We start from the raw sequence: 23,742 nt of genomic DNA on the forward strand, positions 1-23,742 counted from the left end.
CATGGATTTACTGTAGAAACACTAATGGCACCATGGTATTGTGGCAAAAATGTGGGATTTTCATATCGAATTGTATTATATTATTAATGTAGACATGTACTAGATGTATTAAAGGAGTAATGGAATATAATTACAGTATTTTTTTTCTGTGATTAAGCTATGGCTATTTGCGTTTATACTAAACGTATTTAGACTGTTTTTTATACAAATACCAGATCATATAGTTGCATTTTTACCATCTTATTGAGGTGCTATATGTGTGATTTAAACCATGGTTGTCATGATCTAAATTAGGCATGGGCCGGTATGAGATTCTGTATGATATAGGTTATTCGGTATGATAACCTTAGATTAAAAAAAAAATCACGGTTTCACGGTATCACGGTATTGCGACTACAGCTCTAAAATATGTTATTTTTAAATGTCTGGGTAAAAAACAACAACTTTTTTTTTTCCACTGATCGCTTATGACGGTTGGCGGAAGTGATATAAAATTGTTTATTACGTTTGAAATATGGATATTTTTCTTACAAAAACGCATGGATTCACTACAAAAGACCTTTATTCACCCCCCGGAGCCATGTGAGGCACGTTTTATTATGAATGCGCGCGCTTTATTTGAGGACTTGTGGACTGTTCAACTGCAACACCTGCTGACTGCAACGATTTACAACCTTCGGGACGTCAACATACGAATAGTTTACTTATAGCTGTCCCGGTGTGCAATAATGACACAAAAATTATATTTCGATATTTTCTGGAATTTTGTTGATAATAATTAGACAATATTTTGCTTGTTGAGCGTGTTATTGTGCTGGTACTTTGGCAGGTTTAGGACTGCCGTGGACAGTTGACTCCCAAAGCTTTTCATATTCTGTGTGGTGATTAGTTTGCAGGAGTAACAAAAATAAACTTTTAAGTTTAAATGGTATTTTAATCCTTTATGGTCATTTTTACCCTTATAAGGCCAATGTTTTTCTAATCTAATTAAATGTATGCATCATCTTTTGTGTCAAATTCTTAAATTTAATCAACATTCAAATAGTAAGACATAGGCCTGGGCGATAAAACGGTATCGATATTTATCGATGGTACACCTTCTTTGATAACGATATAAAAATTTTTCGATATAGTGCACAATATAGGCACGTGCTCTGAGTGACGCAGACAGCACACACAAACACGAACACATGCTGAAATGAGTGCTGTGCCTGCCTGTGATGAGGAGATTGTGAATAAAAAAATTTATATTAGTTGAATTTAAAATAAACATTTGCATTTGAATGTTAGGAGTGGGTCAGGGAGCGTCATCAGTGGCGCACAAGATGCGGTGATGATGTAAGTGACGTTGTTGCATTTTAACGTTTTGTTAGTCTTGCCCACGAGATGTGCTGCTGCTGTGTTATGCATTCAAAATATTAAGAGAAATATAGAAGCTCAATGCGGAGAAGATCTTGACTAGGTTAAAACCAAAACCAAGCCATTCACACAGAATGCATATTCAGCGCATTTTTTTAGACGGACAAATATGACTGCAGCACTCGCGTCTCACACAAGAGATGTAGCCATGAAAAGTTAAAACAGTTTAAACTTTTAGAAAACGCGTTGCGAATTTGTGGAGGTTTATTCCTTTTCACGGTGTCTCTTATGTTTTTGAATGCAATCTGCGTGATTATATTGTTTGTATATTGATTGTATTAAGCAATGCATAAATACATGATACTGTTTTGTTCGTAATTGTTTATGCAATTTATGAAATTATATTTGATTTATATGAGTTAATTTAGACGTAATGCAAGATAAAAATATCACGGTTTCACGGTATCACGGTATTGCGACTACAGCTCTAAAATATGTTATTTTTAAATGTCTGGGTAAAAAACAACAACTTTTTTTTTTCCACTGAACACAATACATTTTATTTTTAAGAAGCATAGAACATTTTGGAACAGTAAACATGTCAGGCTAAATAATTAAAATAAATAATTGAATTCTTCTTAATTTAAGTGCAGTCACTTAAGTGAGCCTAAACCTGCTGCTCAATAATCAAAAGCATAAATCAAAACATAATTTCTGTAAAATAAATAAAAAAAATAAAAAATGTAAAAATGTTAACCTTTCCTGGATTAAACAGAACATAAATAAATTCTTTTCTGTAAAAAAATAAAAATAAAATGGAAAAAAATGGAGTCACTTAAGTGAGCCTAAACCTGCTGCTCAATAATCAAAAGCATAAATCAAAACATAATTTCTGTAAAATAAATAAAAAAAATAAAAAATGTAAAAATGTTAACCTTTCCTGGATTAAAGGGTTAGTTCACCCAAAAATGAAAACAGGCTTGTATTTTACTCACCCTCGAAACATCCTAGGTGTATATGACTTTCTTCTTTCAGACGAATCCAGTCGGAGTTATATTAAAAGTTGTCCTGGCTATTCCAAGCTCTATCGTTGCACTCAGCGGGTGTTGCAGTTGAACAGTCCCGGGGGGAGTCCACTAATCACGCAACGCCGACGTGCTGCGTCATCCGCCGGAACTGCTTTCGCTTAGAACAATATGAAACATTATATTGTTGATACATTTGTTAGCTATATCGCCCAGCCCTAGTAAGCCACTAAAGGGCTGTTACTAATCAAATGAAATCAGTATCAACAAAATTTGTTTACAGAGGTGGCACAGATTCTGCATCTGAAGTGGCATTTAGATGCATTTACACAGACTGTTTGCAGGACATGAATGCACTTAACCGGCAGTTACAAATGCATTAATAATGTTTTGATTTTAAAACAAAACTATAATACTGATATTTGAAATGATTTGGGGAAAAAATGGAAAATAAATTGTTAATATAAACCTAAAATCAGCAGATGGTGGTGCCAAGTCACTGCATAAGTGAATCATTGAGTCATTGATTCAACCAATGTTTTCAAATGGCTAATTCATTCAGTAACAAAACACCTAAGACACAAAACAGTTCTGATGTGGTTTTGTTTGAAACTATTTTCATTGACGAAATAGAGCAAAAACAGGAACTTGTGTCTAAAAGGTAAGTCAATTAATATGAACTTATTGATTTTTATAAAACAGTCAAATAAACAATATCACATTTGCAATTGTGCTGATATTTGGAGAAAAAAAACTGTACTCTTAGATGATATAAATATAAATGACATATAAAAGTCATACGTGGGCATTTTTGCCCCTATATCTTGAATTTTGGGGGAATTCTAAATGTATTTTAATAGATTAAATAACTCAGTGAAAGCGTGAACTCTAAATGTGCTCACGCAGTAGTCTAATCTACATCTCATATTGTATGCGTGCACTCTCTGGGTGTGTTTTTGTTTGGTTTTTGCAATATACTCGATTGTCAAATCGCATATTGTTTAAACAACAATTAGGCCTAAGATATTATCATTGACAATATATATCACACATCCCTAGCTGTCTCCGCACATAAAGCTGGAACATATCTATTTAAATGATGAAAAATTACTTGCATCATCTTTAACAAGTGTTTAGCAGCCAATCCAAACCAAATGACTCGCACCACCACCACATAAAGCACTAATTTTAACCTCAACCATAAACTCATATGACAACAGTATTTGAATAGGCTGGTTTCCATGAATATGCCTGAATAAATTCTCCTGAAGAGGAACAGGATATAGCAGGCCACATAACACCACACAGTCTGACCGCAATCACCAGGTTGAAGCTAGCAGAATGGATGCACCAGACTATGAGGGGCTTCACATGGAGGTCTGGGATTGTCATGAAAAAATTTTTAAACAACCAAGGCCCTACTGATGTCTGAAACAGGACGTGGTTTTGCCCCTTGTTAGCTCTTTATAATGGATTTGAGGGACAAAAGCGAGAACAACATTTACCCATTCGCTTTCAAACACAGTGTTAGCACCTGTCATATAAACTGTACTTTCATTACAGAGAGGTTTTCAAAAGGATATGTTTTTCTGTAGTCATGTTTCAGCATGTCATGCATTCCTGTGTCCCGCACAACCCTGTGTATGACAGTTTCAGCTGCACGTTGCTTTAGCACTAGTGTGCGGCTAGCAAAGCAAGAGCGCTCCAGGATATTCAGGCCTCCTGCCCAACTCATTTTAGCCTGTCCAAACATAATATGCAAAACTGTGAGGTGAATAAAGAAAGACTGGAAAATGAAACCTTTTTTGCCTCCAAATTACAAAATTATTAACAATACCACCAGCTTGATTCTTATAAGACTGTTGAAGCTAACAACAATTCATGCTCAGTTTTGCAGTTTTTAACTGTGCAAAAATGAGCATAGGGCTTAAACCTTGGTTAAAGGGATAAGTTCACCCAAAAATGAAAATTCTGTGATCAATTACTCACCCTCATGTCGTTCCAAACACGTAAGATGTCGTTCATCTTCGGAAAACAAATTAAGGTATTCTTGGTGAAATCTGAGAGCTTTCTGACCCTGCATAGTCAGCAAGGCAACTGAAACGTTCAAGGTCCAAAAAGGTAGTAAGGACATCATTAAAATAGTCCATGTGACATCAGTGGTTCAACCTTAATTTTATGAAGCTACGAGAATACTTTTTGTGCACAAAGAAAACAAAAATAACAACATTATTCAGCAATTTCTTCTCTTCTGTGTCTCTTCTGACAGACATTCACGACAGTACCATACTGGCCAATACTGATACAGTCCCTGATATATTGTGCATTCCTTCTAAAAAGCCTTGTCCATTTCTTTTATAAATCCCAAAGCAAAAAGAAAAACATGAAGAGGACATTTAAAAAAAAAAAAGTCTTGCTCAAAAAGATCCCATCGTTAGTATACAGTTATCAGGAAACATTATTTCATTCCAGAAATAAAAAAGCAATTAGGCTACATACGTACAACTCCAGTATTTCAATGGAACTTAATGATGCGAGTCAATGTAAAAATAGTGGGGTTCATTTTCAGTTACAGTGCAGGGTTGGAGCATTGCAGGGGGAGATCATTTGGAAATCATTAGCAGCCATGTTTGAGTGCATCATGATTTAGAAACTTCTGGAGGGTCTAGGAGACAAAGACATTTCACAAAGAGCATGAATGCTATCATGTGCTAGCCTAAGAGTTAAGACCCCCATCCCCCAAACGTCTGTCTGTCTTCCTGTACGTCTGTAGTAGATAAGTAGATTTGCATAACTCCTCATCTTTCTGTATTTTTCCACAGAATTGAAATGTCACTCTCAATGGGCACTGCCAAAGTTCTACAAATTTCAAGCCACATACATCTGTTTATCAACTTCATGCATCACAAAAATCTTGCTGCTCAATTTGAAGTCTACAAGAGACTGGTGTTAGCTAACTTCTAAGCATAATATAAATAGCACAAACATTTTGGATTATATTCCATTTTGACTTCCCTTGTCTTTTAATATTAAATTAATTATAAATATAATCAACTTTCCTCTGGGACTGGCTTCTCTACAAACAATATACATGCCAAAATTGGACCAAAAGAATGCATTTTAACAGTAAACCTTTGCGACTGTGCTTATGATACCTTAAAATGCTGTCTACATAGGCATCTCACTAGGCTGGAACAAAGTCTCTTAATGATTTTCGCTTTTCGCTTCATTTTTCGCATTTCGCTTCATTTGGCTCTTTTCATATATCATGAATGATAGGATCACAGAATGCTATTTAACCATGAATAGCATGTAGCTAAAATCTATTATGCATATATGATGTCACATTTGACCCAGGAATCCCATGACATACATGTTCTCCTAAAGCTCACAGCAAGCCCTCTTGTTTATCTTGTATAATCTATCAGGGCAGGCCTTTAACTATCATAGCTGCTCATACAACTCGTTATAATGATTAACTTCAAGACGGAAGGCACTTCCATCATGCCACGTTTGTCCAGACTGTTTAATAGTGTGTGAGTTTAATCCAAGCTTAACACATGAAGCCAAGATTTTCAGTCAGGTTAAGGCTCACAGATTAATGACTTGCTACCTGACTTGCATAACTAGATTAAAAACAAAAGACACTTGAGCTGTGTATTTCAGCACAGAGCCGACTTAGTATACTGTGCTGGGAGACGCATAAATTGTACTGGAAACCCAGGAAACCGCTTCTCTCCTATGCAAATCCACAATTCACTCGTTAGAAACAAGAAACAATCTCAAGCGGTTTTGATACACTATGGAGTCCCATGTGAAAAAAACTGTAAAACTGTCCTGACCATACCAATCTAAGTGAATAAATGTACATTTCCAGTGCATTCTGACCATTCCAAGCAACAGTCCCACAGCTCCAGAATAATTTCCACAGGCCATAAAAAAATGCAATGCATGTCATCCAACAAAAGGTGGGAGACGACAAAACGACCAGTCTGGTTCCCTGTGTTTTCTCTCTCTCTTTCTGTAAACAGGCCTGTGTGATTTGTCAAGGGACTAAGGGGCCCTGTAAATGTGAAAGAAGCTGTCTGTGAATAATGAACTCCGTTACCCTCAATACAGTTTCGAGCCAATTCCCATCGAGCTTGCCTGTGCAAAAGCTGAATTCATTTTCCAGTCAAGAGCTGCAAACAATTAATTCCAAATGCTTAGGTCTTGAGTTTATGAATTATTAAAAAAGTATGTGCAGAGATGGCATCCTGTGAGGTGGTTTGTTTTGAAGTGCCTCTTCATTCTTTAGGTTACGTAACGTACGTAACATAGCGTGATGATTTGTGATGGATTTGTGCTGAATTTATGACACCTTTTTCCAAGTAGCTCCTAGAATCTAGAAAGAAAAATCCTTTGAAAACAGTGGATAAAAGGCATGAAGCGGTACAGGATGAGTGTTTTATGCTAGTTTACTCTAATTTAAAATACAGGTTTTCAAATTGGGGTCCAGAGACCCTCAGGGGAAAAGTACAGCGAAAAACAGTGTTAAAAATAATAAATTAATAAATACTTTTTTTTTACATTTTACAGATGCTCTTTTGCACTAAGTGAAGATTCTTCTTTTTTTTATATATATATATTTTTTTAATTGTGTTCCATGAAAACAACAACATACAGGTTTCAAACAACATAAGGGTGACTAAATGACAGTATTTATTCCTCTAAAGGAAGGTTTTACAAACAAACAAAATAAAGAAAATTACATAGCGTGATGATTTGTGATGGATTTGTGCTGAATTTATGACACCTTTTTCCAAGATCCTAGAATCTAGAAAGAAAAATCCTTTGAAAACAGTGGATAAAAGGCATGAAGCGGTACAGGATGAGTCCAGAGACCCTCAGGGGAAAAGTACAGCGAAAAACAGTGTTAAAAATAATAAATTAATAAATACTTTTTTTTTACATTTTACAGATGCTCTTTTGCACTAAGTGAAGATTCTTCTTTTTTTTATATATATATATTTTTTTAATTGTGTTCCATGAAAACAACAACATACAGGTTTCAAACAACATAAGGGTGACTAAATGACAGTATTTATTCCTCTAAAGGAAGGTTTTACAAACAAACAAAATAAAGAAAATTCCCCACTTATCGTGTAAATTTGGCATTAATGGTTCAGACATCATAAAGCTCATTCTGATGTGACAAGTGACTGTTGAAAATTCCCAGGCCAAAATGATCCATATATCCAGTTAGTCTTTTGAAATAAAGAAACAACCATGTTTCATGGTTTTGGCACAATGATTTATGATCTGGGACCAAAAGTGGCCCTGTTTACCCAAAACAGTGGAGCCTAGTGGCACCACAGGTATTCAACATACGTTTTCAACCTGGGCTAATTGCTTCTGATGAGGCCACCAAAGCTATGGCAGAGGACAAAGGAGAGCTTCAGAGTACAGCTATTTTTAGACCGCCATCATGAAAGGGTTTGGTAGAAAAGATCACAGGACATTCTGCCGGTTTTTCAAACTCCGTTTCCGGGCCAAAGAGCACCAAACTTGTTTGTGTGAGTCGTGCTCCATAAATATTGGCTGTGTGAAAAAAAAAAAAGTTGGTTGTAGCCCAAGGTTTGATGTTCCAATTAGTCGATTCCTGCAGAAAAATAAGCTACGCACCCTTGGTTATGATAACATTGCCCTCAAAACTAAATTACTCTTTGTTGTATATGGATAGACATTTGCACCCAGCTGATGGTCTTTCAGAGAACACAAGGGGCCGAAGAGAGAGCCAAGAGCGAGCTTTACATACTGCAAAGATCTGTTTATGTGCGGATATTCACTCTGCAACCAAACATGAATACTTGTTTAAGCAGGATACTGTGAAATGATTTTAAGAGGTTTGTTCTGATCAGAGCAGCAAACAAAAGAACATAGAGCTGCATAAAACTCCAAAAACACAGTTGAAAAAAGAGGCCAGGAGCAATTATTAAACATTCAAAACATCAATGACATGCAAAATATTTTTTGACAATTTATAAGACATAAAACTGAATAACGATCTTTATAACCACACTATGAAAGGCAGAAAAACAGTTATCAATTCATGATCAGTATTCATTCTGTTAAAATTGGGTCAGTGACAATGAGAGCACAAACTGGTTCTCTCACCACATATGTAAGCGAAGCATTTCTCACACATGCCAATAAACTTCGGAAAGCACTAAAATGTCGGGGTCAAAGGTTTAAGCAAATTGTTCCCTGACCTTCTCTTTTCCACGACTATGTTTGGAGCATGTGTTTATGTCTATAGCTCCTCTGGCATATTGGCAATGACAGCAGTCTTGGCACTTGGTCATAATGACCTGGCAGAGGCTCACCTGACTGAACTCCAGGCATCCCAGATAACCAGCTCCAAACAATCTGCACACCTCAACTGTGAAGCTCTTTATAGTGTCACTGAAGAAAAACATCTGTAAGCGACTTAAAACGCCTATACACAATGCTAAAAATATAGTATAGTAGTAATACGTATAGTAATATTAAATTAAAGAACTAAGTAATAAAAGAAAATAGTTCAAGGATCTTTCTAGAGGTCAGTGGATTTAATTAACCTTATTGTCTATCCCACAGGAGTAGAAAAAGCCTCAGACTCTTTGTAGAGTTATCTTTAATTCTGTAATTGTCCATATATAATTATGTCCACAACGACAAACTGAAACTTCTCAAATTCTTAAATGACTAAGTTGAAAAATGAAAATTGTGTCATTTACTTACCATCAAGTCGTTCCAAACTTGTACACTGTAATTTGTGGAATCAGTGGAACAAACAATCAATAATTAGTGAATAATTAAAAGTAGGGCTGCACGATAAATCGCATGCGATATTTAACGCATAACCTTTAACCTTTTATTTTAAGGTTAGATAAAACAAATTACATAAGCTTACTTGATTAAGCCTATTGTGAATATACAACTGCTGATTTCAGTGCATGTCAAGTCAGGTTGTCAAAAGCCTGACCAGTCAAAAACAGAAAGCAGTCTTTGAGTCCTACAGACAACCTTTAACTGAACCATCTTGACAGGAGCCTCCTACAACTGCCTTTTGTCTTGGGTCACTGCAGGGGTTGAAGACAGGAGTTGCTTTTTTAGCTGATGTATAACAAGCTTCTCAGTCAAATCTATTCTTGACATGACTGTTTACAAGAAGAGTGGACATTTTTAGATCAGGAAGAATTCTGAAGCAAATTCTGTCTGCAGATTCCTTCAAGATTCAAGTCCTTATATCCAATTAACTAAATTAGGGATGCACCGAATATTCGGCCACCGAAAATTTTCGGCCGAAAATGGCCCAAAAGTGCATTTTCGGTTTTCGGCCGAAAGACTTTTATCACCGAAACAATACGGCCGAAATGTTGTGATGACGCAAACAGAAACCGCGACCTGCACGTGCTTGTCTGTAAATGCTTCGTTTGATAACTGTATAAAAAAAATCTTATAAGTGTATTTACATTCACAATCTTACTTTAAAAAAAAAAAAAAAGAAATTATTCAGTTTTCTTCAGCACGGATGCATCAAATTTATCAAAGTGGCAGTAAAGGCATTTATAATGCTACAAAAGATTTTTATTTCAAATAAATGCTATTATTTAGAGCTTTCTATTCATCAAAGAATCGTAAAAAAAAGACATCACAGTCATATTTCTGAAGCACCATGTGACACTGAAGACTGGAGTAATGTCTGAGGAAAATTCATAAATTACATTATTAAAATGATGAGATCCTGAAGTTCAAAGAACAAGAAAGTCTTTTCATCTACTCACTTGCTTACTGACATTGGCCAATTCAATTCATTTTTGAAACCCAAAACGCTACAACACACAAAACGCATGGACTAAAGAATTACTATCCAAGCCTTGCAAGCACTGTAACAGGTCTAACCAGTCTGCTCTACAAAAGCCTGAATCACCACATCCAAGCCCTGTAAGCAATCGTTTTAACAGACACTTCCGTCCACACACTCTATACGGTCATACAGCTGTGTACAAAACACTAGAACTCTGGACTGGCTCCTCTGAGACCATCATAAAGACTTTAAACAAACAAATATTATTAGGAGAAGCAACAAACTCAAGAAACCCGTTTTAATAGCAGAGGGTTTAAATGTCAGCTTCCCGTACTCAGCTGAGCACTGTGTGATTAAGTTTCAATCAAGCTCTTTATTCTTGATTTGATTAAAGTCCATGCAACCCCTCACAGCTCAAGTCCGCTTTGTACTAATAACAGCTCTCTACAACAAAAAAAGTCACACTAATTTCCTACGGGACATTCAGAACTAACAAGTTGTCTAGTGCATAAGGCGTTTTCTTGTTATGTGTTACAATTGGGTAATTCTGAAAGGTGCAAACCAATCACACCCAAGATGTTACGCCACTAATTTTGTATGAAAATCAACACTTGACAGATAACAAGAGACATTAAACATCTTAATTGAGTTTACACAACCCTCTACATTGCGAGTAAATTACTCGCATATGCGACTAAATCTTACTCTGGGCGACTAAATAATGTCTAACATTAGCCATTGGCTAATAAATTCTTAGATTTTACACGCCAGTATGTGTGTGAGAGGCGTTCAACACAGATTTTCACTCGATAAACACGCTGACTGAGCGCTTGAGAGTTTCGCTCTCCGTCAAGCGATCTGTACCATTTGGATGCGCTCAATGGATCATGTCACGTACTCAATGGATGCGCAGTATGTAGCACGCAGCGCACCTGTATTTGACGTACCATAAACTAGTGTGAAGGCGCACGACTCGCCGTCGCTTTACTGATAGCGCTGTGTTTCTCACACATGCAAAGAGAGAGAACGAGAGTCTTGCATACCACGCTGAATCGACGCGCTACATGTAAGCTAAGTAAACGTGTGTGTGTGCGTGTGTGTGTGTGTTTGTGTAAAATAGTGTATCAGTCTGGCGAGTAAACAAAAAAATTTACTAGACAATGGCGATTATATTGCCAAGGTGTGCGTAGAGGGTTGTTACATGACTCTTAATAGAACATAAATGGATCCAACACAGAGTGCATTTGAGGATAACCATGATGAAAAGTGCACATGCATTTAAGGGATAGAATGGCATTTCATTCATCAGATCCAAGGCTACGGATGGAAAATACTTTCACATTTTATGGCCAAGACGACATTCACCGTGAGACAAGCAGACAAGCATGATTATTCAGCATGTTTCATAGACAAAGGGATATGCCACAGGATTACAGATTAATACAATCAACAAAAGACAACCGCCACTGAATAGGATACGCCATATTTCACGGCATAAGAGATTTACGGTACAGGTAATTAAGACAAGCATACAGTATCGAATGTCCAACACCAAACATTCAGCCACATGAAAAAGTTGGAATCTGTTCAATCTAAAATGCCACAAGTTCAGTTAACAATATAATCTGCTCAATTGCTAGTAACTTGAAAAGTGCTTGAAAGTCTTTTTTTATTTCTGTATTAATGTCTTAATTACAAGACAACAAGTGTTTGGAAGAATGCAGGATTTGTAAAAGTCACAAATAATCCGGATTTTCAAACATAAAATGGTAGTTGTGTTTTGAAACCTAGTATTAAACAGACCATCTTGGAGCAGCAACAAACCAGCTACCAGCTGGTCATAAGAGTTTAAGATGGTCAAGCTGGTTTTTGGCCAGCCGGCTAATGACTAGCTTGAACCAGTTAGAGACCATCTACTACGTTACCAACAGGAACCCTAAGAATATTCAAATTAATAATAATAATAAAACATTTTAAAACTAACTTTACCCAATCTTTAGCAAAACCTTTTAGAATCTGTTAATTACAAATACATTATGAGCCAAGTTACACTGTCAAAAGAACCCCGAAACATAAACTCACTCACATACTCTCAGAAAAAAAATACAAATAAATGTAACTATTGTTATTAATCTGGATGACCAATCACAAAATTGGAAATTCCATGCATAGTAATTAAAGTTAAAGCAAAAATAACCATCTAGTTTAAACCTATAAACCTAAAAAAAAAACACAGAATGATGCATGGGATATTTCAAGCAATACCTCATACATCATCTGCTTTTTGTCCAGTAGCCCAATCTGAAGGGCAACACCCCTGTAACAGACCCACACACACTCGACGGGCTTCATTGTCTCTCAATAGTTCAGCTTATGCCGAAACGATGCATCTTTTATTTAAAATGCGAGTTTTTGTCAACGGAACATGGCAGACTCGAAGCCCAGACAATAAAAGACGTGGGGTCAAAAACTGCAGAAGCGTTGCCAATGGAACCCGTAGATTGAAAAAAAAAATTAAGAAAAGAAATACAATCTAACCAACAAATATCCACATTAGAAGATTTCATCTCAGGTTACTCTTTTACAGGCTAGCACATCATCTTCTGCATTGTCTCTGTCACCAATAAGCAACAATGGAAACAGATTCTGGATACAGCTGGGAGAAACTGTTGTTTGTCTTAAATTAATAATACATATACAAGTTATTATATCGGTTGTATACTAGGAAAACGAGTTAATAAATTGTGATCCTCTCCCCACCTCTTAGTCATCGAAACTGGGTGTGAAACCTTTAGATTAGGTTTGATTCGGAATGTCACTAGAATCAAACGGAACGTCACGCGTGATACATTTAACACTTGATACATTCTAAAAGCGAAATGTTATAATGTATAAAACTCTGTCATTGTTTCTGGCGGTAAAGGTGTTTTTTGTAAACCAGCAGGACAGACCGACAATACACAGACAGCCTTACCAGGACACCTTTCCTGAAGTCATGCCAAAAACCGAGTTGTTTGTTAGTGAACAAAAGGCCACAAGGAACAAGCAATGGGAAAAGTGCGCTTACCCAAAGATCCGTTCCCCAGCTCATAGCGAAAAAACTCCAAGAACTAACGTCTCCTCCGCTTAAAACTCCAGGGTTGCTTGTTCTTTCCTCTCTCTGCCGTCGTGTAACCCTCTATACTCAAGTGAAGCCAGCAGCGACAACCTCACGGCTCAGGGTTTTCCCATTTCCGACACACAATGCGCCTCTGCCGCGGGGAAATGGAGGGATGCGTTTGTCCAATAGCGCCTCCTATCCGCCAGAGCTTGTAAGTGGGGAGATTGAATAACTACACAACCTGTTGGAGCACAAAAAAAATATTTAGATTTTTTTACATTACTATAGAGTGTAATGAGAAATATTTAACATGTAATGAGAAATAATGTAATAAGAAATCTATAGGCTAAGAAATGTAATCATATTGTTACATTAATTTAATTGTATATATCTATTATTATATATCAAACATTTGATATGGCAGAAATGTCCTGTTGAAGCTACAACTTTACTTTTTAATAGTCAGTGTTGGTAGAGTGGCTCATTTGAAGTTTGGATAATTGTCAAATCTCTTAATATGTGGTCATACATTCTGCAGGTATGAATATTATACTAGATTTTTTTTTTTAAATGTTATGTTAGTATCATTGAGATACCATAAGTTTTTTTTTAATATATTTCAAGCGAGTATTTTTTATATCTATATTTTTCAATATTGAAGTTGTAGTCATTTTGTTCTGTTTTTGTCATTTTTATTAGTTTGTGTGTTTTTAAATATATTTTTGTCTGTATATATTTTATTTTTTTGTTTTAGTTATTTTAACTCAAGTTAAACTAAATATAGTTTTGGCAAGTTCTAAAAAGTATTTGAGTTAAGATTCATACATGAAGCTTAGCGTGTCACACCACAGTACACTGCTTTATTCATTAAAATAATTACAAAATTAAATAATAATAATAAAAGTAGAAAACAAACTCCCAAACCAATGTTTCAACAGTTTCTTTATTCATTATTTACATCAAGTGTAACACTGAGGAAGGACTTCACAGTAATATAATATTAAAAGTGAGCTTTAAATTAGAATCACACAAAATATACTTTTTACAAAACAGAAAAAAATACTGTTAATCTGTCAACCTCTGCCTTTTTAATCCCTGTTAAATTCACATATTCAAAATTAAGAGTGTTTTATTTTCATTGCACTTGAAGGACTAGAGAGGTGGGCTTTGGTATATAAATTTCTTCAGCACTTAAAATCTGACCTTAAAAAAAGACAGTCTCCAAAAAATGTGAGTTCCAGGATTCAACATAAAAAGTAGATCAATAAATAAACCAAAAATAAATAAAAGTGATAAACAAAAATGTAAAAGAAAAAAAAACTTGCACAAACTTGAAAACTGAATAGGATTGAATTCTGAGTGTGAGACAAAAAATACGACTTTGCACCTCAGAGGCCTTGTGTGGCTCATAAAGCATAAACTATATGGCAAGATGGTTCTCTCTGAATTGTTCCTCTATACATGATACAATAAAATATCCTATAATGCACAAACTTTCAGAAGAGGTTTACTAAAATAAAATTGACTGATTATAGCAAAAGAAAAACAAATTGCGGTGATAAGTGGTAATAAAAGAAGAAAAAAAACACTTTGCTGTTTACTAAAAGGTTTAAAAGGCAAAACACTCCCTGACAATCATGCAAATCCGACATACAAAAGTCACTAACTCTTGTCCCCCTCAGTTGTTTGGTAATGAAACATTTTCAGACATAATAATAAATGGAATAGATGACCTGCATGTGTTATGAAAGAACGAACCGCTAAATCACACATGAAAAATATTTTTTCTCTGTTAATGTGATTACAAGAGAGGTATTCCTGGCAAAGCAAAACAAATGCATGAGCTCTTTCAGTGAAAGGAGACCAGACTTCAAGCACTGTCTTTTTCTTAGTAAAGGACAGATCATTGCACTTTTTCCTATTCAAGTTGGACACCTCACATACCCAGATGTCTGAACAGGGCAGCTTGAATGATAATAAAGGCTTGAAAAATCCCATTTGCCACCTTAAAATTGATAATGAATATTTTAGCACAAAACATATTTACATAAACAGATCTTTAACATGACCTTGCAGTGCACAAAACATTAAATCTCTCACAAAAGGCACCATGTAATATCAGAAAGCATTGCCCATGGCAGAAAAAAAAAAAAGGCAAAACTATTTAGTGTAGGCAAATTATGCTATGATTTAGAGTTTAAAAACAGTTTTGAACTAACAACATGTATGTTTTTCTGTTGCAGTGGAACTGAAATGTCATGGAGATGTATGGCAAAAACAATTTCTCCTTCCAAAATTTCCATATTACATACCCTAGATAGTGAATTAAGGCAAGGCAATTAACATTTATGCTTTAAAAATGTGCTCCAGTGTAATCGGTACAAATCATCTACATTACATTTCAATTATGACATTGCAGGGTACCCAGGAAAATCTCATTTATGCAAATTCTAATAGAAATCTATCATTTTATGAATACAGACTCAGAAAACATTTGTAACTGTTTGTGTCCTGAAGAAAATGTTTCTTATAATAAAGTTTCTTTTTAATAAAGGTTGAACTGTGTGAAGAGAGACTATGGAAAACATATACACGCAAACAAATGAATACATTCATAATGTAGATGCACAGATGGAGACCCTCACACCAAAATCTCACCACAAGGACACAAGGGAGCATGACCTTCCACGCATGTTTGTGGGTATAAAATAATATGCAATATCTACAATATCATAAAAACGCCTGTGCTTTTAATAAAAAATAATTTAAAATTCAAGTTTACAAATGGCGACATTCTAAAGTGAAATCAAAATAAAGTTGCAAGTCAATGTGCTAAAGAAAATGCAGTTTGTATTAAAAGGTCAAATCTTGGCAATACTTGTGTCTGTAGTGTTGCTGCTTCTGTGTTGTTGGCACCATGACGGTCATAAAATAAATTCAGACTTTCCACACATCAAATAATTCCCCCATTGCAAATCAATCAAATCTAGAAACATGTTTAGAATTCTTGAGTGTTGAGAACTCTAGAGTCAGACTGTAGATTTGTGCCATCTGGCTGATGGGGGCATTATCTAAAGGCCACGGATATAAAAGGCCAAATATGATCCATATGGTGACGGACCCAACACCGGTTCAACTATGCCACAGCAACCACTACTAGCAACAATAATGCATGGACCATGTCAAAATGAAGACTAATTACAGAAAGATCTACCAAATTATGAACGGTCATCAAATTACATAGTGTTTAACAAATGAGGTCAAATAAAAAAATGACAGTATGGGATGTAGACAGAAGCACTTTTAGTGTGTAAAATGAGACTGAACAAATGTGCGTAGAGCTGTGTTTGCACTCCACATTCATTAGTACTACAGGTTCTGAACAAGCAATGTTGTTTATGCTCAAGTGAAACCAATTCATGTATTAAATGTTGGGCATTTTTATGTTTGTATTGACATTCTGATGCAATATCCAGTTACTATGGATCAAATGCAAATGAAATATCGAAAAGGCGAATGGAAATCTGTAACTAAAAACAAAATGCATGATAAATGGACCAGTTCATGTGTAGTCAGAGCACCTTTACCTGTGCAAACCCTGTCTATTTGTGAAAACTGATTCTGTCATACCAAGACAAAACTGTAAGTATTAATTTGTCAAAAACAAAACTGTGTGTATTTTGGTAGTGACAAAAAGCTTATATACAAAGAACTCTGTTCCCAACTGGCAATTTCAAGGAGAAAGTCACCTGTAAACAATAAAAAGTTAGAGAGAGTGTTTGTAGTCATTTTCTGAGGTACTTCTTAGAGAATATTCTCTGTCCCCCAACATTTAAATAAAACTAGATTGATTCTGGGGCAAAAGGTCTCAAGGGGGACAGGAGGAGGAGTTTTGGAGGTGGACACAGTGGCTACCTTTGCACAACATCACTGATCTCTTTAATGCATGTGTGCAAGTTGTCAAGAGCCGGGCTGGTCCCAGGTCCCGATCCCCCACCTGTAGAGGAAGCGCGCAGCTCCTGTAGACTCAACTCTAGTTTCCCCACTGCCTCACGAAAGGCAAATTTATTACGTGTCTGGGGGATGCAATCGACATACCCCGAGCAGTAGTCCAAAAGTTGGTGTCCCACATCCAGGACCTGGCTGCTGGAGGAAAGCTCGGTGTTGCCTTGAAGAGCACTACTCAAGCATTCAGCACATTCCAAAAGAGCCTCCTTGCTGATCTTCTCCAGGGGGATCCGTTCTGTCTGCTGCCGAGTCCGTCTAAGGGTGGGTTTGGCGGAAGTAGGGCCAGGTCCGCCAATGGAAGCACCGTTGGCCATCTTAGTTTGGGTGGTGGTGTTACTAGAGGGGACTATAGTGGCTGGAGGCACTTGTGGTGGTGGTATTGATGGACGTGCTCCTCTCGCTTCTCTCCCCGACCTTTTGATGCCATCTCCATTGACCTCTATGTTTCCACTGACCGCTTCGTCAGCTGCATCGGCACTGTAGGCGTGTTGGAGGGAGCGGAGCATGGGTGGCGGAGGAGGTGCACATTTGGGCTTCACCAGTCGCGGTCGGTCACGATCGCCACTGTCAGACAGCAGTTTAAAGCGGTTGCCCTGAGAGTCCACACCGACTAAGTGAACATCGGCCGAGCTGTGCTTTAGGGTCGGGGAGATCAGCACTGGAACTTTGTGGTTGTGCAGATTGACCGAACCAAGAGTAGAGGTTTTCGACGGAGATGACCAGCCTTGCCTGTCATCTTGCCCATCTTTTCCCCGTGTGTTGGAGTCTGAATCTGCCTCTCCCCCTACACCTGGTGCCCTAACTCCACCTGAGACACCTCGTGGCAAGAGTTTGGCTTTGGGACGATCTCGTATCTGAGCTGTACCTTCGTCAAACTTCCTCAGGATTGCATCCGAGGGTCGTGCTGCCCCATTCTCTGGCTGTGAGGTGGTGGAAGCTGTACGCTCTAATGGGGGTTTGCTTCGGTTTCTTGGTAACGTCAACGCCATGCGCTCCAAGTCCGGCAACCCAGCAGACATAGAGGAAGTTGAATTGGAACGAGGGAATGGCTTGGTTCCACTTCCTTCGTCTATTCCAGAAGGCTTACCAGCCCGCAATCCCAGGGTCTTTTTGATAAGGCGAGGGGTGAAAAAGCCTGCAAGGCTTCCCCAACTACTGCTGCTTCCAACTTGACCAGAAGATGCTCCAGAGTTTGAACCTGAGGGTTTCTGTCCAAACGTGGCCCCACAACAGTGGGACTGCACGTGGTTCCCCTCTCCGTGAGATGGAGAGAAACTCAACCCATCAGTTTGGGGCAAAGGAGGAGGAGGGCATGCAAACCCAGCTGTGGGCTCATACTTTTTATGGGGCTGGGTCTCCATCTCCCGGAAAGAGCTGCTCCTCTTGGGAGGCATAGGGAGATTCTGTTGCTGCTGAGGTGAGGATGAAGTAGAAGAGGAAGACATGGACTTCTTCTTCATGAAAGAACTGAAGAAGCCAGCCTTGCGGTCACGGGTGAAGGTCGTGTCCTGGGAGTCCTCCAGCAAGCTAGAGGGAGACTTATCCCTCTGTTTACGTGGTAGGGCCGGAGAGCTGCTGGAGCGGCCATCACCCACAAAAAGGGATGCTGCAAGGCCTGAACACAATAGGACAACAAAACCAAAGGTCAAAGAACAGCAAAATAAGAGGTAGCAGTAGACATGAAAACTAAACACTTCAGTGCTCTCATATATAGACAGATTGTCACTACGGAACACTTGCTTACATCATTCAGTGCACAAATAGCATATCATGTCAGACTTTGATTGCTTGGCTATATAATGAATAATTAATTTATTACATTGTTACCAATAGCTGTGTCTCAAGCAAATGTCTCAAAAATAAACATAAAAGTAAAGCATGATGAAGCCTGTTGTAAATGAAGGCTGTAGTATTAGATATCACTGCTGCTAACCCTGACTGTAATTTATAAGAACTAGCCTGGAATATGCTTTTATGCAATAAACCGTGTAGTGTCCCTATAAGCTACTGCTACTGCTTGCTGTCATAATTTAAGCATTAAAGAACAGGGCTATCTCTTTAATTCATGGGGTGAATTTTTGTATGAGTGGGCCAAGATTATTTCTTTTGTATTTTTTATTTTTTTTACAGGTCCTGTGGCAAACAGGATGTCTAGATATTTGCATTATATAGAGAGTATCACTTGATATGTGGGGAAAAGTAAGATTGTCAGGACAATGAAAGGCAGGAAAATAAATACAGATGCAGGAATACAAAAAATTTTAGTTTTTAACTTTTTGCATGCTTAAAAGGTTTAATAACATGACAAAAAAGATGAATCTCAACTAAAAAATGAATAAACATAAACATCCCCAACCTAAAAGTTTATTTTATATCAATTGTATGTAATTTCAATAAATAGCATATAAATAGTTTAAGTAGAAAAACAATATTGCACAATACATGAAAAATGCTTTAATAAGGTAAACAATTTTTAATCAAAATATAAATACACATGCAGTTGTGTTTATATGCATACTTGGGGTTTAGTGACATGCAGCAAATGGAAGAAATAGAATGAAATCAGATGTATTTACAGAAAGATAATCAAAACATGAGAGGGAATATCTGTTATGAACGTTTATGAACATGTAAGATTTCTGATCATGATACATTTTGAACATTTAAAATGAATGAGAATAAAAGGAAGATATATATATATATAGGATATAACACACAGAATGTTCTGAATCATACTATATTTGTGTATAAATATTTGTAGGGTTATATATTATGTAGCGCTGTTAATCAATAATGAACACCACTCCCATTCTCTTGAGCTTCTGTCTGAGCCGACTGAGCCGGAGTTGGGCCTGTATACCTGCAGGGCCGTGGGGTCCTGCCTCCTCCATATTCTCTTTGTTCTCAGAGTGTTTCTTCTGTCCACGAGACTTTGAGGGCAAGAGCGGCATATCGTGGCCAAAGGTGTGCGCAAGTCCACCTTGCCCACCAGATGCGGTTTTACACAGCTCTTCAGCTACCTCTGGAGAAGAGTTAGCAGAAAGAAGGTGCATGTTAATATTACATGCAAGTACTGTGGGACAAATCTTCATTAAACATTAACTTCATCTTTATTTCAGTCAATTTTCTATGGTAAATTACAATAAATGCATTTTCTATATTAAATTCAATACAAACTGCACCTATGTTATGTATTCCTTTATACCTATGTTATATTATTTCCTTTTAAGCACGTTTAAGACTTTTATTGTGCATTAAGTTTTCTGTGCTTAATAATTAAGCATATTAGATCTGCATGAAAAGTCTGCTTGGTTTACAGCTTCCTCTGTCATTCAAAACCGATGATGCAGCAATACCTTCTGAAATGCTTGAGTCATGGAACATGGTCTCAAAGGCCTGATGAGTCTCAGCAAATGAGGGTCTATCCAGTGGACTCCACTGCCAACCTACCAACACAAACAAAATATGGCTTTACCGAATGACCAAAAGCTACAATATGGTTCAAAATTTTGGAGATTTTTTTTTTTATTGTTAACTTCTACTGATCAATGATACATTGAATTGATCACAAGTGACAGTAAAACTTACAAAAGGTTATGTTACAAACGATTTTTATTTCAAATAAATTATTTAAAAAGTTCTATTATCAAAAAATCCTGAAACATGTGTCATTAATCAGCATATTATAATTATTTCTGTATACTCATGTGACACTTAAGACTGCTGAAAATTCAGCTTTGCCATCAAAGGAATAAATTTAATTTTAAATATATTAAAATAGAATGCAGTTATTTAAAATTTTAAATAAAAACATTACACAACATTACACAATGCTTAAAGAATATATATATATATATATGAACACATATGCATGACACTTGACATGTTTTAGTTAACTATGAAAAGTTATTAAGTGAAAGCTATAAAATGTTATCAAAGTCTCTGTTCATGCTCACAGGCTCTCATGAGCTCGTAGACTTTAGGAGGACAGCCCTCGGGCTGCTCCATGCGGTAGCCCTTCTCCAGCAGATCGTACACCTGAGACAGGTCGATTCCTGGGTATGGAGACATGCCATACGTCGCAATCTCCCAAAGCAAAACTCCAAATGCTGGAAAATTGGGAGAAATAAGTGAGTCACTTATTTATATAAGCAAATCAATAATTTCAGTCTGTGACACATAACTCTTTATAGAGTATCAGAACTTCCAACACAATCCTTATGACAAAATTAAATTAGTAACTGACCCCACACATCTGATTTGATGGAGAAGGTGTTATAGGCCAGACTCTCTGGTGCTGTCCATTTGATGGGGAATTTGGCCCCCGCATGAGCGGTGTAGGTGTCGCCTGTCATCAGCCGGCTCAGGCCGAAATCAGCCACCTTGACCACGTGATTCTCTCCAACCAGACAATTACGAGCTGCCAAGTCCCTGAGAAAGAAATTAAGACGATGTAGTATGATCTCTCAATGTGATATAAGACTATGTAACCAATGAGAACTCCTGAAGTCTATTGATGTCTGAAGAGCTATGCTCACCTGTGGATGAAGTTCTTCTTCTCCAGATACTCCATGGCAAGGAGATCTGAGTGGCCATGTAGAGCAGCACCACAGCATTCACCTGCTCCCTGTCACACTCACGCAGGTAGTCCAGCAGGTTCCCGTGGGGCATGTACTCGGTCACTATGTAGAATGGAGGCTCCAATGTACACACACCTAGGAAGGGGCATCAAAACAAATGACCAATTTGGGACAAATCTAAGAACATAATTTGGTAAAAACAAATAATTGTTGCTTATTATGTGAAAGAAACCCTGTATTTCTACAGTGAAGTCATGAGAGTAGTGCATACTTTTTTTTGTCAATTTTGTCAATTGAACCGAAACCAGTTAAAGCACATATAGCTTCAAATTTGGAGTTTTGGCTAGTTGTACAGGCAACTTGTCAACTAGCGTCAACGAGTTAAAAATCCTAGTACACTTACCCAGTAATTGTACCAAATTGGGATGTTTCACCTCCTTCATGACTGCAGCTTCCTTCAGAAACTCCTCAACCTCCATGGTGTCCTCCTTTGAAATAAAGTAATACAATATGCATGGAATATGAAATATAAATACATAACAGAACTAGCAAAGCAACTACAAAAACAGAAATCCTTAAGTGCAATATAATGACCAGCCACTTGGTGGCAAACAACGCCACATAAACAGTTCAATGCAATAAAAACCAATGAAATAGGGGGAAAATATTAAAATAGGAGCATATGCACAAAAACACGAACCTTTAGTGTTTTTACAGCTACAGTGAGGTTGTACTTTTTCCAAACTCCGACATACACCTCTCCGTACTGGCCTCCGCCTAACTTGTGCTTCATAGTGATGTCGGTGCGCTCCATCTCCCACTTGTCGTGGATGGGGGAGACACCATAGACGGTTGGCTTGTTGCATTTTGGAGCGGGATAGTGTAATGTGGTTACCAGACCATCGGCCACTGTGGAATGATGATGAACCAGCTCAGCTAATGTGCTGAAACGACTTTCAGCTGTTACATAGACCTGAGACAGAAGAGGAGACCAACTTTAAAATCAAAGGAAAGGGAGCTTTACTTTCAAAGTAAAGTGAAAGCAGCCGTTGTCTTCAGCCCAACCTTTCCGTCAGAGGCGGTGTTGATCCGGTAATGATAGACCCGTCCCTCATAGCGAAGTGAGATGGAGAGCTGGCCAGGGCTGCTCTCACTCTCCCTCACTAGGAAGCTGCCGTTGATCAGGCTGCTGAGCAGGTACTCAGCGGCGCTGCGGGACACAGGCCCATGATACCAGCTGTGCTTTTCCAGACTGTTCACGGGGGTGATGTAGTTACTGGGTACCCAACCCTGGCCGTTCTTCGAACGGACTTCACTCCACTCGCCATTCTGGTTGTACCCCAACACTCGCAGCTTCTCTCCTGAAATGCAAAAAAGAACAGTACATTGTACACAGCAATCAGTTGCTATTACATTTTTTTTCTCACATTTTTGTGCATAAGGTTTTACTAATGATTCGACAATGTAAACCCTTGTTATTCATACCAATGCATCTCACTTGAATGGAATGGAATGAGAGATTAGAAATGCAAGCCACAACAAGTCCATCGTTCAGCCATAAAAACACATCAGTTCTTTCAGAAGGAAAGTGCACGTTTGTCAGTAACTTTATAGATCCTACAGTATTAGTTCTTAAACAAGATCAGTTTGAACTTGTCCATTAGGTAATGTTTTCAATCCCATAAGCTCAGACTGAGAAGAAGCTAGTCTTATATAAGAGTTCTGAGATCTGCACAAATCCTGAAGGCACCTGAGAGTGGAGGAAGAAAAGTCAATCATGACATTCAAATATATCATCTGAGTATTCGAGGTACTGTGCTGTTTTTTTAATTTCTGCAA

General features: G+C 37.5%; 2 protein-coding genes across 3 annotated transcripts in view; both read right to left on the minus strand.

The window, feature by feature from the left end:
* The window catches only part of fnbp1l (formin binding protein 1-like), a 49,708-nt gene extending 36,239 nt beyond the window's left edge, over positions 1–13,469 (minus strand). The window contains exon 1 of one of the 2 annotated variants that reach the window (XM_016575622.1): positions 13,283–13,469. In XM_016575622.1, the coding sequence (XP_016431108.1) occupies positions 13,283–13,306 (24 nt within the window). In that variant the 5' untranslated portion in view covers positions 13,307–13,469. The remainder of the gene's footprint in view (positions 1–13,282) is intronic. The other variant, XM_016575621.1, reaches the window with a different exon arrangement.
* A 780-nt stretch (positions 13,470–14,249) lies between these two features.
* The window catches only part of LOC107758002 (Abelson tyrosine-protein kinase 2-like), a 32,928-nt gene continuing 23,435 nt past the window's right edge, over positions 14,250–23,742 (minus strand). Inside the window, 10 exon segments of the mRNA XM_016575625.1 lie at positions 14,250–18,938; positions 20,184–20,345; positions 20,680–20,769; positions 21,280–21,432; positions 21,570–21,754; positions 21,862–21,901; positions 21,904–22,038; positions 22,307–22,391; positions 22,604–22,876; positions 22,969–23,264. Coding sequence (XP_016431111.1) covers positions 17,227–18,938; positions 20,184–20,345; positions 20,680–20,769; positions 21,280–21,432; positions 21,570–21,754; positions 21,862–21,901; positions 21,904–22,038; positions 22,307–22,391; positions 22,604–22,876; positions 22,969–23,264 — 3,131 coding nt within the window. The 3' untranslated portion in view covers positions 14,250–17,226.

The sequence above is a fragment of the Sinocyclocheilus rhinocerous genome, unplaced genomic scaffold (assembly GCF_001515625.1).
Source record: "Sinocyclocheilus rhinocerous isolate Xijiao unplaced genomic scaffold, SAMN03320098_v1.1 scaffold1314, whole genome shotgun sequence".
In the NCBI taxonomy this organism is placed as follows: Eukaryota; Metazoa; Chordata; class Actinopteri; order Cypriniformes; family Cyprinidae; genus Sinocyclocheilus; species Sinocyclocheilus rhinocerous.